Source organism: Lontra canadensis, unplaced genomic scaffold (genome assembly GCF_010015895.1).
Source record: "Lontra canadensis isolate GAN:19392208 unplaced genomic scaffold, GSC_riverotter_1.0 scaffold174, whole genome shotgun sequence".
NCBI classification, from domain to species: domain Eukaryota; kingdom Metazoa; phylum Chordata; class Mammalia; order Carnivora; family Mustelidae; genus Lontra; species Lontra canadensis.
Genome location: NW_022631168.1, coordinates 1,352,245 through 1,367,301, shown reverse-complemented (window position 1 = coordinate 1,367,301; position 15,057 = coordinate 1,352,245). Strand labels below are relative to the sequence as shown.

At 43.8% G+C, this 15,057-nt stretch overlaps 1 protein-coding gene across 1 annotated transcript; it reads left to right on the top strand.

Annotated features, from left to right (window-relative positions):
* Positions 1 to 612: 612 nt before the first annotated feature.
* SMIM9 (small integral membrane protein 9) lies at positions 613 to 8,852 on the top strand. The gene is made up of 4 exons (XM_032846377.1): positions 613 to 707; positions 2,991 to 3,223; positions 4,394 to 4,523; positions 8,768 to 8,852. The coding sequence occupies exons 2-4, from the start codon at positions 3,082 to 3,084 to the stop codon at positions 8,793 to 8,795; spliced, it is 300 nt and encodes a 99-aa protein (XP_032702268.1). The 5' UTR covers positions 613 to 707; positions 2,991 to 3,081; the 3' UTR covers positions 8,796 to 8,852.
* The last annotated feature ends 6,205 nt before the right edge of the window (positions 8,853 to 15,057 follow it).

The following is a 15,057-nucleotide window of genomic DNA, read 5'->3' as shown; positions in this document are numbered from 1 at the left end:
CAGAGAGAGAAGAGGAAGCAGGATCCCCACTGAGTGGAAAGCCCGATGCGGGGCTCGATCCCAGGACCCTGGGATCATGACCTGAGCCGAAGGCAGAGGCTTTAACCCACTGAGCCACCCAGGCGCCCCTATCACCATTACTTTCAATTATGATTTGGGGTTTTATGACATGCTTAAAGTAGCTTTTTCCACACCAAGATTATAAAAACATTAACCCATATTTTATTCAAATATGTATATGGTTTTATTTTTGTTTAGTCCTTGATCCATCTAGAAGTTATTGGTTTTTGTGTAGGGCCTTTCCTTCCATGCATCCAAAAGAATAGTCCATCATCATATTAAACCATCTCTCTTTTCCCCACTAATATGAAATGTCATTTTGATCATTCAAGTCATGTGTACACTGTTGTAAGGTACAGTAGACACCACGGGGCAAATAAAATACCTGAGAATTCTTCGAGCCTAAAAGGAAACACAGATGTTTGTACATAGGCAGTAAAAGATGCTCTGTGTTTAGCTGTCAGAGAAAGGTGGGGGGAGGGTCGTATGCATAGATGATGTCATAAGGAGCAGTGGAGTTCTAGTTGGAATTTTAGAGACTTTACAGGGAGACTCTGACCAGTGTCTTCCGCAGACCACTGCACTCTGAAGACTGAAGCCTAATTCACTGACTTCTTTGATTCCCTTGTCCCTAAGTCAATTTTCAGGTAAGCAGCTTCCCACCTGACATGGGTCTCTTTAAGTCCTATCAAACAGTAGATGAATGTATTAGTTATAAATGTCTTAAGTAATAGAAAGTCCAAATTAGGGGGCACCTTGGTGGCTCAATTGGTGAAGCGTTTGCCTTCAGCTAAGGTCATGATCCTGGAGTCCTGGGTTCGAGCCCCGGGATCAAGCCCCGTGTCCAGCTCCCTGTTTGGCGGAGAGTCTGCTTCTCCCTCTGCCTCTCACCCTGCTTGTTCTCTCTCTCTCTCTCTCAAATAAATAAATAAAATCCTTAAAAAAAGAGAGTCCAAATTAGAATGGCTCAAATAGGGGTTATTTTTCTCATACCAAGAAGCCTAGAGGTGGGCAGATGGAGGTGTTTGTTTAGTAACTTGAAACTGTCAGAGTCAAAATAGATGTCATTATCTTGGCCTTTCCTTCACGTACATTGCCTCGTGGTCACAGATGGCTGCTCCAACCTCAGGTAATCCTTAAACAATGTTCAAGGAGCAAAAAGAGAAAATGGCAAAAAGTCTTCCCAGATGCTACCCAACAGATTTCTGTTAGTCTTCATTGTCCAGAACTATGTTTTTATCTTTTCTTCTATTTTATTTTATTTTTTATCATGTTATGTTAGTCACCATAGAATACATCATGAGTTTTTGATGCAGTGTTCCAAGACTCATTGTTTAAGTATAACACCCAGTGCTCGGTGTTATGCAGATCATCCGTGCCCTCCCTAATACCCACCACCAGGCTCTCCCAACCCCCCAACCCCTCCCCTGCAAAACCCTCAGTTTGTTTCTCAGAGTCCACAGTCTCTCATGGTTCATCTCCCCCTCCATGTTCCCCCAACTCACTTCTCTCCATCTCCCCATGTCCTCCGTGTTATTCCTTGTGGTCCACAAGTAAGCAAAACCGTATGATAATTGACTCGCTCTGCTTGACTTATTTCACTCAGCATAATCTCTTCCAGTCCCGTCCATGTTGCTGCAAAAGTTGGGTATTCATCCTTTCTGATGGAGGCATCATACTCCATAGTGTATATGGACCACATCTTCCTTATCCATTCGTCCGTCGAAGGGCATCTTGGTTCTTTCCACAGTTTGGCAACCGTGGCCATTGCTGCTATGAACATTGGGGTACAGATGGCCCTTCTTTTCACTACATCTGTGTCTTTGGGGTAAATACCCAATAGTGCAATTGCAGGGTCATAGGGTATCTCTATTTGTAATTTCTTAAGGAATCTCCACACTGTTTCCCAAAGTGGCTGCACCAACTTGCATTCCCACCAACAGTGTAAGAGGGTTCCCCTTTCTCCACATCCTCTCCAACACTTGTTGTTTCCTGCCTTGTTAATTTTGGCCACTCTAACTGGTGTAAGGTGGTATTTCAATGTGGTTTTGATTTGTATCTCCCTTGGCTAATGATATTGAACATTTTTTCATGTGTCTGTTAGCCATTTGTATGTCTTCTTTGGAGAAGTGTCTGTTCATGTCTTCTGCCCATTTTTTGACGTTATTATTTGTTTTTTTGGGTGTTGAGTTTGAGGAGTTCTTTACAGATCTTGGATATCAGCCCTTTGTAGTGTCATTTATAAATGTCTTCTCCCATTCTGTGGGTGGCCTCTTTGTTTTGTTGACTATTTCCTTTGCTGTGAAGAAGCTTTTGATCTTGATGAAGTCCCAAAAGTTCATTTTCACTTTTGTTTCCTTTGCCTTTGGAGACATGTCTTGAAAGAGGTTGCTGCCTGTGCTCTCCCCTAGGATTTTGATGGCTTCCTGTCTCATGTTGAGGTCTTTCATCCATTTAGAGTTCATCTTTGTGTGTGGTGTAGGAGAATGGTCCAGTTGCGTTCTTCTGTATATAGCTGTCCAGTTTCTCAGCACCATTTATTGGAGAGACTATCTTTTTTTCCATTGGATAGTCATTCCTGATTTGTCAAAGATTGGTTGACCATAGAATTAAGGCTCCATATCTGGGCTCTCTGTTCTGTTCCATTGGTCTATGTGTCTGTTTTCGTGCCAGTCCATGCTGTCTTGGTGATCCCAAGCTTGAAATCAGGCAACATGATGCCCCCATAAGTGTCCAACTCTTAATATCAGCTCAGGTCATGATGATAGGGTCGTGAGACAGAGCCTCACGTTGGGCTCCGCACTCACTGTGGAGTCTGCTTGAGATCTCTCTCTCTCTCTCTCTCTTTCCCTCTCTCTTTGCCCCTCCCCTGCTGCTCACTCTCTCTAAAAAAAACAAAAACAAAACCCCACCATTTTCTAACTTTTCAGACAAAGCTGCTTTGGAAAGAGCCAAGGAAAAGGACATCTCCCCCTGGCTGGATGAGCTAGGAGTACAGCTGAGTGACTCTACAGAGAATTCATGGAGCCCTGGAAGGTGCTGAACATTGTGTTTCTGATGAGTTCCTTGAGCTGTGTGTTGGTGGAGACCGCTGCTTCCTCGACACCACTTTCATCTGCTATTGGGATGCAAGACAAAGCAGGGTCAAAACCACGCTCAAGAGGTTTGTTTGCTGTTAGGATCAATGTTCCTATTATCTTTGTCAGACATAAGACTCATGTCTCAGGTCAGGAAAAGCTGGTTTTGTATTGGTGAAAAATAGTGTTCACAGGGGCTCCTGGGTGCCTCAGGCAGTTACATGGCTGACTCTTGATTTTGGCTCAGGTCATGATCTCAGGGTCCTGGGATCAAGCCCCTAATCGGGCTCCATGCTTGGTGGGGAGTCTGCTTGGGATTCTCTCTCTCTGCCTCTGCCCCTCTCCCCACTCATGCTGTCTCTCATTCTCTCTCAAACAAATCAATAAAATCTTTATTTTTTAAAAGATTTTATTGATTTATTTGACAGAGTGAGAGAGTACAAGCAGGAGGAGGGGCCGAGGGAGAGGGAGAAGCAGGCTCTCCGCTGAGCAGGGATCCCCACATGGGCTCCATCCTAGGACCCCGGAATTATGACCTGAGCCAAAGGCAGATGCTTCACCAACTGAGCCCCCCAGGCATCCCAATAAATAAATCTTTAAAAACAGCCAAGAAAAGAAAAGAAAAGAAAAAAGAAAAATAGAGTTCATAGTAAAGCAGACTATTCTGGTTTGGTCAATTTAGATCAATAAGCCCTAACCCAGCAACTGCTTCACAGAAGGATGTAGAGTAGTTCACAGATGGCCAAACCCAGAGACGCAGGTCTTCTGTGAGATATGACAAAGGCTCCCTGAGGACAAAGGGATAATTCCAGTTGTTTGGGAGGAGGGGTTTCATACAAGGGGGCAAAGATGATATCCATCTGAGAGTACCTTTTTTTAATGCAAATCCCTTGAATGACTTAGAGGCATCACCACAAAGTAGTTAAGAATATAGGCTCTGGGGGTGCCTGGGCGGCTCAGTGGGTTGGGCATCTGCCTTTGGCTTGTATCATGATCCCAGGGTCCTGGAATCCAGTCCCACATTGGGCTCCCTGCTCGGCGGGAAGCCTGCTTCTCTCTCCCTCTGCTGCTCCCCCTGCTTGTGCTCTCCCTCTCCGTGTCAGATAAATAAATTTAAAAAAAAAGAATATGGGCTCTGGGCAACTATAAGATCATGATATCTGGGAAAATGACTTGAACTTGGATCAGGGTTCCCATTACAGCCTTCTCATGTACTTGATCTCTCCTCATTAGACATCCGTGCTTTTTTTCTGCAGAACACCACATGTTCTGGCTTAGCAACTTCAGAGATTACCTGTGGGATCGCATCAGGAGCTCTGTGCCTCCAGCTGCTATTTTTGCTTTTCTTCCTGCCATAGCTGTCATGGGGGTCCTCTGCTGCCTCACGTAAGCTGCTGCGGGATGAGGAGAGGGAGGGAGAGGGGACCCTGAGGGAGAGACAGAACAATCAAGCTCCCCACCAGCCTATACATCTATAATTAAGGGTAAGTTTTAAGGAAAGTCATGGTTGTTTTATCCAGCCCACTCCATCCATTAGCAACAACTTACAGGTGACATTCAATAACCAGTGTTTCTGATTTTTTTTTACTAACTTCATTAACTCCTAACTATCTTTCCCTTTGGTTTAGGAATTATACATGGAAAATATACAATTAACTATGTTTTCCAGGGCCACAAATTCAAAATTTGCCACAATATTTATATAAATCATAGAAATCGAAGAGATCCTTGAAATAGTTAACAAAATAAAGATAGGTAGAAAAACCTTAATTTTATTAATCCGATCAGAATTTACTGAGAGATGACTACTTGCCTGTCTCTGTCCTGGTTGCTAGTGAGACAGAGGAATGAGACAACAGAAGAACTGTCTGGTGGGTCAGTGTTACAGTGGGAGACAGAGTCCGAGTGGGGAACCCATGGAAGTATGCTCAAGGGTTGTTTGAACTGCACAGCCTAATAAAACGACTGAGGGCAAAGATCAGCTAAGGGTGTGGCATCCCCACCTAAGACTCCTGATAATCTCAGATGATCACTGGACCAAGAACCTCATCTAGGAAATGACCTTGGGTATGGTTGCTGATACACAGAACCGGTCGGAGCCAAACAGATGTCAGGTAAGTTTTTGAGAGAAGCTTCTTACCTAAGAAACCATGAGCCAGAATTAAATGAGCCTTAAAACAGGACTTGGACTTCTGGTCTTCCATGAGAAGGATATAGGCCTCGAAGTTTCCTAGGATGGCATCTTCCAGGCCCAGAGAATAATGGCTGGGAAGAACCTCCCAGAAGGTGGGCAGTAGGCCACAGAGCTTCTCCTACAAAGTGGCTCGGGCCTAATCAGTATGTGTGCCCAGCAGGGCCACAGGAGCACTTACAGAGCAAATGGCTGCTGTGTGTCTCCCATATTCCTTTCTCCAAATGGGAATATTCGTGGTGGGTATACTCCTCCTGCTCCGTCCTTGTACTGGGCGTGTGGAGAGCCGCAGGTAACTTGTTTTACTTAATACATTACTCAAACCAAGAGCAGCTGCACCCAGATTGGAGAGAAGCAAGCCTCAGCCAGGTACTCTGGACTTTGAGCTGGGTACAGTGATAAATGGGATTTTAGTCTCATGATAAAGTCGTGCCACGAGTCCACTGTTGTGAGACGGGAGTGCTGTGTTCAGAGTTAGGGTTAACTGTCAGGGGCCAACACCTGTGGAGCATAGGGACAGGAAGGGAAAGGTCACACTGCTTTCTTTGCAAGCCCAGCAAAGCCTTGGTTGACCCCATCAGAGCTGTCCCCGTTAGCCTGAAAAGGGTAAAAAAAAATTTTTTTTTTTTTTGAGAGAGAGCATACGAGAACAGGGGAGGGCAGGGCAGCAGGAGAGGGAGAGCAAGAGAAACTCAAGCAGGCTCCACACCCAGCACGGAGCCCGATGCGGGGGCTCCATCCCAGGACCCTGAGCTCATGACCTGAGCCAAAATCGAGAATCGGACACTTCACTGACTGAGCCCCCCAGGCGCCCCTGAAATGGCTGCCACTTTATAGAGGCTGGGTGTGGACAACACTCCCAGCAGCCAGAGAAATCAGGCTGCTCTCAAGGGGGAGCCTGAGCGGCGAGTGTCCTTGTGCCCTACAGGGTGGCTGTACCCCATGCAGGGCAGGAAAAATGAAGCAGATATCAGAACAAGGCCACGTTGCCCAATGAGAGAAGGCGGGACACAAGTGGAGAGCTATCTGATTCTAAATCTCTCCTCGCTGTGACTCAAACTCCCGCCCAGAAGCCTCAGGAGGACTTTGGGGGAGATAAAACCCACAAACGCCCAAGGAAAGACTTCCTTCTTTGAAGTCGATGCCTCAACCTGGGGAGAAGAGCAATGAAAGCCCTTGCTGGGGACAAGCAAGCTGGCTGGGGAAAGAAACACCAGTGAGGACAGTGAGGGCAAGAGGAAAGGCAAGATGGAGTAAAACGAAAGAAGACATGGATGAAAAAATACAAAAGGAGATAGGGAAGACAAGATTTAGGAAAGCCAACACCATTAAATAGACTTAATTTATTTAAAAACCTTATTTAGTTATTAAAAATACCTTAGGGAAAGTGGTATTAAAGGGAAATCTGATAGATGCAGGGGGCACGAAATAACCACTTGGTAGAAGAGACCAAAATCGCACAACAGGAAAAGAACACTTCGAGGTATAATTTTAAGTGTTACAGTAATAAAGGTGGGTTTGAGTCTATAGTCATAAATGGCACATAAAGTCCCAGGAAAAATTGGCAGTTGATACTGGGCACATAGCAGACTCTCAATAATACTGGAATTTTTTAAACGATTTTATTTTCAAGTAATCTGTATCCCCAATGTTGGGCTTGAAGTCACAACCCCGAGATCAGGAGTTGCATATCCCACCAACTGAGCCAGCCTGGTGCCCCAATAATACTGATTTAAAAACACATTTCAGTGGGGTGCCTGGATGGTTCCGTTGTGAAGCGTCTGCCTTTGGCTCAGGTCATGATCCCGAGGTCCTGAGATCAAGTCCCGAATCTGGCTCCCCGCTCAGCCTCTGCCACTGTCCCTCCCCACTACTCGTGCTCTCTCTGTCTCAAATAAAGAGAATCGTTAAAAAAAAAATACATTTCACTGTAAAGACTGGGAGGAGTTTCTCTGTGCCTCTTACCCTCTATCTGGGCTGATACAGCACTAGCTGCTTTGTTGCCTGAGGAAATCAACATGGAAGCCTTCTTCATCTTCCAGGGCGCTGGTGGCGATCAGGGATGCTGACTGCAGCTAACAAGTATGCAAAGAAACATGTATAAGGAGTTTTTAGTATGGTTTATAATAGTGAAAAAATACATAAAACTTACACGGTCACTGGCTGGTTAACGAAAGCACTGAATGTTCATACAATGAGTACTATATGGTCACCAAAAAGTTGTTGTAGAGGATAATTCCATGGAATCCTGTTCATGAAATACTGAGTGGGAAAATGCAGATTATAAGAGAGGATATACAACTGAAACTAATTTGTTATTAGAAACTAGAGTCACCTGGGTAGCTCAGTCTGCTAAGCATCAGACTGTTGATGTCAGTCTGGGTCTGCATCTCTGCGGGGTGAGCTCAAGCCCCGTCTCCACTAGCATGGAGCCTACTTAAAAACAAACAAAAAAATTAATTTAAAAAAAAACTATATGTAGGGGTGCCTGGGTGGCTTAGTGGGTTAAAGACTCTGCCTTCGGCTCCGGTCATGATCCCAAGGTGCTGGGATCAAGTCCCACATCGGACTCTCTGCTCAGCAGGGAGCCTGCTTCCTCCTCTCTCTCTGCCTGCCTCTCTGCCTACTTGTGATCTCTGTCTGTCAAATAAATAAATTTTTAAAAAAGTTTAAAAAGCTTTTAAGGATCTAACCAAAGTATTAGACATTGGTTATCTCCTTGTGGTGGTAAAAGGGTGGTTGTAATTATTATTACTATTGTCATTATTGATTTTCATGTTGATTTTCATCTAACTGTGTTTCCCAATCTTTTCAGAACAAACTGTGTTGTTTGGTAAGTAAGTTTTTTTAGCAAATACTTGATTTTCCTAAAAGGTGTGTTTATTTGAGAGAGAGTGCAAGTGGAGGGGCAGAGGGAAAGGGAGAGAGAGAATGTTCAAGCAGACTCTGAACATGGGGCCCAATGTGGGTCTCGATCCCACGACCCATGAGATTGTGACCTGAGCCAAAACCGAGAGTCAGACACTTAACTGACTGAGCCACCCAGGTGTCCCCAAAAGATACTGTAAAAACAGAAGAGGGGCACCTGGGTGGCTCAGCCAATGGACCATGTGACCCTTGATCTTGGGGTCATGAGTTCAAGCCCCATGTTGGGTGTACAGATTGCTTAAAATAAATTTTAAAATATTAATCACTCAATAAAAACAGAAGAAAAGCTACCTAACCATAGGTCTACATCTACCTCCAATCCCAACTATACAATGCTAGAAACATTCATACTCTTATTTTCTCAAGTCATCAAAGCATTTTGTCTGAATGAAATTACGTGGTTCATATTAAGAGGAGATGTTGTCTAAAATCATTTGTTGGAAAAGGGAACTACAAAGTACCTCGATGCAATCCAGACCACTTAGTTCATCGATTTCGCTTCTTTTCCCAGTATTCTCGTAGGTGACCCAGGCCAGTGAAGTTCTGGAAGATTCAGCTGTGCAGAATATGCTATTTGCTTACAATGAGGAAGTTCCCATGAATTAAAATTAAATTGTCTTCCATCTTAAACTATTTTTGCCTTTATTTTCACCTTTAAAACATGTAGTCAAAAAATGGGAATAGCCTTATTACTGTTTTGATTATAAGAGTATTACGTATTTACTACAAAAAAATTTTTACAAAATACTGAAAGAAGAAAAAGTACCTGTAATCCTAGTACACAAAAATAAACACTGCTTTGTTTAAGATTTTATTTGTCAGAGAGAGAGAGCACAAGCAGGGGAGCAGTAGGCAGAGGGAGCAGCAGGCTCCCCATGGAGCAAGTTGAGAATATAGGGGAGCAGGGACAGGGGCTGGAGGCTAGTGGGGTGACAACTTCACTTGGACCCAGCGGGGAGCAGCCGATTCTGGAGTCATTGTGAAGGGAGAGCCTGGCAGGATCTGATTCTAAGTTGGATGAGTGTGGGGGAGAGCGAGACTTCAAGGATGCCTCGCAGGCCTGTGGCCCGAGCCAGTGAAGGGAGGGAGTCATCATTTACTGAGCTGAGGCAAACTACTGGAAGGTAGGAATTTGCTACATGGAAAATGCAAAGAGAAAGAAAGACCAAAATGCTATTGGTCTTGCTAAAATGCTTGATGCTGAGATGAGATCTAGGGAGCTGTGGGCCGCAGCCACACCGCAGGCCAGAGGGGAACTTGGGTAAGACCGACAGGCTGCTGAGAGCATGATCAGACCCAAAGACCATGGGCTGCCCTAGAGGCCAATGGGGAACAAGTGGAAAAAGTGAACAAATTCGTCGTCCCCCTCCCCCCACCCCACCGTAGCATCACCAGCCCCTCCTCGTCCCCAGGGCAAACCCTGTCCCATCTTCTAGCACCAGAGCCTTGCCTGTTTTTAAACTTTATAAAACCTCAGTCATATGTACGTGTTCTGTGGTTTTCTTTCTTTACTTGCTTTATGTTCTGAGATTCTCCCAGCTTGATACTTGGAAAGCATTCTCCTTATTCAGACCATCGAGTGTACAAGGACATTTCTACTGTTTCCGGGTTGGTTGGTTTGTTTTCTCTTCTCCATAAAGCTTCTATAGGCATTATTGCCTGTCTCACACTGCACACGAACGAGAGTTTCCCTACAGAATGTGCCCTGGAATTGACTTGCTGGGTCAAGGGGTAAGTGCACGCCCCACCCCAAGGTCAGTGCCGGCTTCCCTCAAGTGACTGCACGGATTTGCACTCCTCCCACCAGGAGGGAGGAACGGTCCCAGTGTCCCGCCCGCTTGAGAACAGGAAACATCATCGGTCTTTTCATTGCTTGCCAGTCTGGCCCATGAGAAATTACACCCTGTTGTTTTCTTTGTATTTCCCTGAAAACCCATGAAACCGAAGACCTTTTCATGTATTTGTGAATCATTTGTCTTTCTCTTCTATGAAATTCCTATGAATGAATTTTTTTTTAAAGATTTTATTTATTTATTTGACAGAGAGAGAGAGATCACAAGTAGGCAGAGAGGCAGGCAGAGAGAGAGGAAGGGAAGCAGGCTCCCTGCTGAGCAGAGAGCCCGATGCGGGACTCGATCCCAGGACCCTGAGATCATGACCTGAGCCGAAGGCAGCGGCTTAACCCACTGAGCCACCCAGGCGCCCCTCTATGAATGAATTTTGCCCACTTTTCTAATGTGTAGTTTTATTCATTCTTCTATAGGAATTCTTTACATATTCTGTATACCATTGTTTTGAACACTATTGATGAGGAAAATACCTTCTTCCAGTTCGAGGATTGCATCTGCACTCTTGATAAGATGTATTTTGAAGAAGGGACATACTTACTTTAAAGTGATCAAATTTGGCAATCACTTTCTTCTAAGAAATCCTTTTTTACCCCATTGTCATAAAAGAAGTCTCCTACATTGCCTTCTAGAAGTTTTGTGCTTTTACCTTTCACTTTTAAGTCCTTACACTATTCAAACTAAGTTTTATATGGTGTGAGGTAGAGTCCAATTGTATTTTATTTTATTTATTTTTTAAGGTTTTATTTATTTGACAGAGAGAGAGAGAGAGAGAGTGCACAAGCAGTGGGAGCATCAGGCAGAGGCAGAGGGAGAAGCAGGCTCCTCATTGAGCACAGAGCTCCATGCAGGGCTCGATCCCAGGACCCGGGGATCATGACTTGAGCTGAAGACAGACGCTTAACCAACTGAGCCACCCAGGCGGCCCCAATTTCATTTTTTTAATACTGTGAGAAGCTATACTTTTCCATTCATGAACTTTGACCTGGAATTCTGTGCCTAAAGGCAGTTCTAGGAACTGAGAAAAACAGATAATTGCAATAAATTCCAAGAAGCAATAAATTCCAAGGAGCAAAGCCAGATTCTGAGCAATGAGCACCCTGAACTGGAACGGGCCACCCAGGAAAAGGCTGTGTGACCATCCCTTCTCTGAGCCCGCTGACTCACTTGTCGGGTACTTTTCCACCCTGAGCTATGCCTCGATAACAACTTCAGCTAAATTTTGCTCAAGGGGTCACTCTCTCTGAAGATCTTCTGAGAGCAGTAGTTTGGATAAAGTGTTTGCCTTCACTTCTAACCGGCCTCAGCTTCTATTTTGCTAAGATCCATTTCCAGTACGGCCAGTGCCACAGAATCCATAGGCCGGCTGAGTCTTCCAAACCATGACCATGACTTCTCTCTATTTCTGAGCTCTTCTGCTGTAGTGGATTCCAACAGAATGTTATAATTCTGTCTCCACAGTATATAGAGTCACATTTATTTCTAAGTATTTTATTGTTTTAGACGTTACACTGAATGGTATCTTTTAAAATCATATTCTCTGTGTGTTGTTGGTATGTAGAAATGTAATCAATTTCGGTATTTAAAAAGCTATCAGGGGCACCTGGGTGGCTCAGTGGGTGAAGCCGCTGCCTTCGGCTCAGGTCATGATCCCAGAGTCCTAGGATCCAGCCCCGCATCATAGGGCTCTCTGCTCAGCGGGGAGTCTGCTTATCCCTCTGGGGTCTCCCTCTCTCTTTCTCTCTCTCAAATAAATAAATAAAATCTTTTTAAAAATAAAAAAATGAAAATAAGATTATATTAATAGCCTTACACTTAGCGCTTTTTGTTTTTAATAAGTTATTGATAGATTTTTTTTTAGTTTACAAAGATAATACAATATCTGCTGATAGTGACAATTTTGTTTCTTCTTTTCCAATCTTTGTACCTTTATAATAATTTTACTTTTACCTTACCTTATACAGGTGCTCATGCTCTCTATCTCTTTCTGTCAAATAAATAAAATCTTTGAAAAAAATTGAATATTTTTCATCTATTGAGATAATAGGATTTTCCCATTAATATGGGAAATGCAGTTAATTTGGATTAATGCGTTTTCTTTTTTAAAATATATTTATTTACTTGAGAGAGAGAGAGCATAAGCAGGGGGAGCAACTCAGGGGCTGGATCCCTGGACCCTGGGATCGTCACCTGAGCTGAAGGCACTTAATCCACTGAGCCACTCAGGAGCCCCCAAATTTTCTTTTTTAAAAAAGATTTTATTTCTTTAGACAGAGAGAAGGGGGCGGGGCAGAAGGAGAGGGACTCTCTGGGAGAGAGAGCTCAGCCTCACTACCCTGAGAACATGGCTTGAGCCAAAATCAAGACTTGGACACCCAACCACTGAACCACCCAGGCGCCCCTGGATTAATAAATTTTCTAACGTTAAGCTAATCTTGAATTCAAATATCTGAAGGTTTTGGTCCAATTTGGTTATCTGTCGTTCTGCTGGATCTCACCCATGGGTCCTTGTATTTTGATTGTATGTAGTATTTTATTTATTTTATTTTTTTCTTTTACTATGAGCTGCAAGGGCCGAACTATGCTTATCAATTCTCAAGGGAGAATTTGTGTTGAGCCCTTTGTGGTAGACTCAGTTAGTCCTGCAGAAAATGGGTGAGTGCTTGCCAGGGGCTAAAGACCACAGGACTGGGCAGTGACTGAAATGATGGCTTCATTTGGAGTGATGACAGTGTTCTGAAATGAGAGTGGCGATGACTGTACAACTCTGTCATTATGCTAAAAGTCACTGAATTGTTCACTTTAAAAAAAAGATTTTATTTTTATTTATTTATTTGCGAGAGAGGGAAGAAGAGCATGAGCAGGAGAGAGGGGCAGAGGGAGAGGGAGAAGCAGGCTCCCTGCTGAGCAAGGAGACTGACTGGGGACTTGATCCCAGGACCATGGGATCATGACCCGAGCCCAAGGCAGACGTTTCACCAGCTGAGCCACCCAGGCCTCCCTGAATTGTTGACGCTAAGTGGGTGAATTTTATCTTGTCTTGGGCCAGCCCTCAGAGGAATTGGGGAATTGGGAAAAAGGAAGAATGGTTTGGCTCAGAAGAAGCAAGGCCATGTGTTCTGCGGTTTCTCTACCTAGACTGTAGTTCTGAATACATTCTCTGCGCACAGAGGAAGGTCTGGAAACCTAATACTCCAAAGTGGGTAAGGTTGTTCCCTCTGCGTATTGGGAAGGGGTAAAGGAGGGATTTTTCTGTACTTTATATATTTGTGTATTTCTGATTTGTTTTCTTCTTAGTTGTGTGAGTATGCCACGGTTGATGGGCATTTGAGTTGTTCATAGGCTTTTGCTATGAACAAAACCATTTTCATGAGCATTGTTGTCCACGTTCTTTGTTGTACATATTCAAGAATTTCTCTTGGATATATATACGTAGGAGTAGAATGGCTGGCTAAGAGGGTAGATGTGTGGACTCATATGGACTCACATTGTCTCTCACAGTTGATATTTTAAGTCTTTAAATTTTGATAACTGGGTGGGTATATAGTAGTATTTCATTGTGGTCTTGATTTGCATTTCCCTGGTCACTAATGAAGTTGAATATCTGTTCCTATGTTTATTTCTCCATATGTGAGATATTTAGCCATGTTTTTTACCCATTTCTCTACTGGACTTTTAAAATTTAGTAATATATAATCCTTTGTATATTTATAACAGGAATCCTTTGTCATTTGTGTATGCTCAGAATATTTTCTCCCAACACACGTGTGGTCTTTTTTGGTTTTGACTTTGTCTTTTGATAAGTAAGATTTCCTAATGTTAACAAAGCCAACTTTATCAATATTCCATATAATCGGTGGTTTTTCTGCATTGTTTTATAAAGAAAACTTTTTCTTTTTTTAAAAAAGATTTTATTTATTTGACAGAGAGACAACTAGAGGGGGAACAGAAGCAGGGGGAATGGGAGAGGGAGAAGCAGGCTCCCTGCTCAGCAAGGAGCCCAATGTGGGGCTTGATCCCAGGACCCTGGGATCATGACCTGAACAGAAGGCAGACGATTAAGGACTGAGCCACCCAGGTGCCCCAAGGAATCTTTTTCTATCCCCCAAAGTAAAAGTGGTGTATAAACAATGACTTTTGGAACACTGAAAAAAAAGTTGTTTGCTGGTGTTTTCTTTCAAGAGCTTTTTGACATTTAAGTGTATTTTTGACATTTAAGTTCTTAATCCATCAGGAATAGATGGGGTTTGTTTTGTTTTGTTTTTTTTTTTTGCATATGGCAGGGAAAGATTTCGTTATTTTATCTCTTTCAAAATAAGCAAGCATTTTCCAGCTTCACTTAATGAAAGTCTTTGTAGAGTCACCTACCATCCCGGCTGTATCACGTAGCAGTTCTGCACCTGTACAGTGTGCTTCCGTGTTCTGTACTCTGTTCCACTGCTCACTTAACACGTCCCTGGGCCAGGGTCAGACTCTTCATTTTGACAGCTCTCGCTTCTTTCCTTTTCTGCTGTGTCTCTGTCTCTCTCAGCTTTCTACAGTGCCTTTGGGCTCATCGTGGGGGAGGGCGCCATCAGCCTCTTCTCCGAGAAAACAGGGTGATGCGGCTCTAAACTCTTGCCCTCGGACTTTTTCCTTTTGGCTATGAGTTCCTGAAAGGTCCAAAGATTATATGTGGAGGAACAAAGTGCTGATAACACTGTGAGGTTCCTAGCTCGCGGTAGAGGAGGCCAGGTTTTCATCAGATGTGTGCGTGGGGACAGCTGGAGCCCTGCAAGCGCAGTAAGGGTTTGTTTTGTTCTGAAACCCTTCCCTCAACAGGACTCCGGCTTTACCACCACCAAGGCAATAGGGTGCTAAGGAATGTAGGTTCCCTTGGCTTCCCCTGTTCCCTCAAATTTTTTGTGGCATTAGCAGTAGGAGATGTGGCCCGAGACAAGGAGAAAGAGCTTGT

Coding starts and splice junctions, on each gene's coding strand:
- SMIM9 (XM_032846377.1), top strand. CDS start 3,082: ATGGAGCCCTGGAAGGTGCTGAACATTGTGTTTCTGATGAGTTCCTTG. Junction 3,224..4,393: donor GTCAAAACCACGCTCAAGAG/GTTTGTTTGCTG, acceptor TTTTTTCTGCAG/AACACCACATGTTCTGGCTT. Junction 4,524..8,767: donor GGGGTCCTCTGCTGCCTCAC/GTAAGCTGCTGC, acceptor TTCTTTTCCCAG/TATTCTCGTAGGTGACCCAG.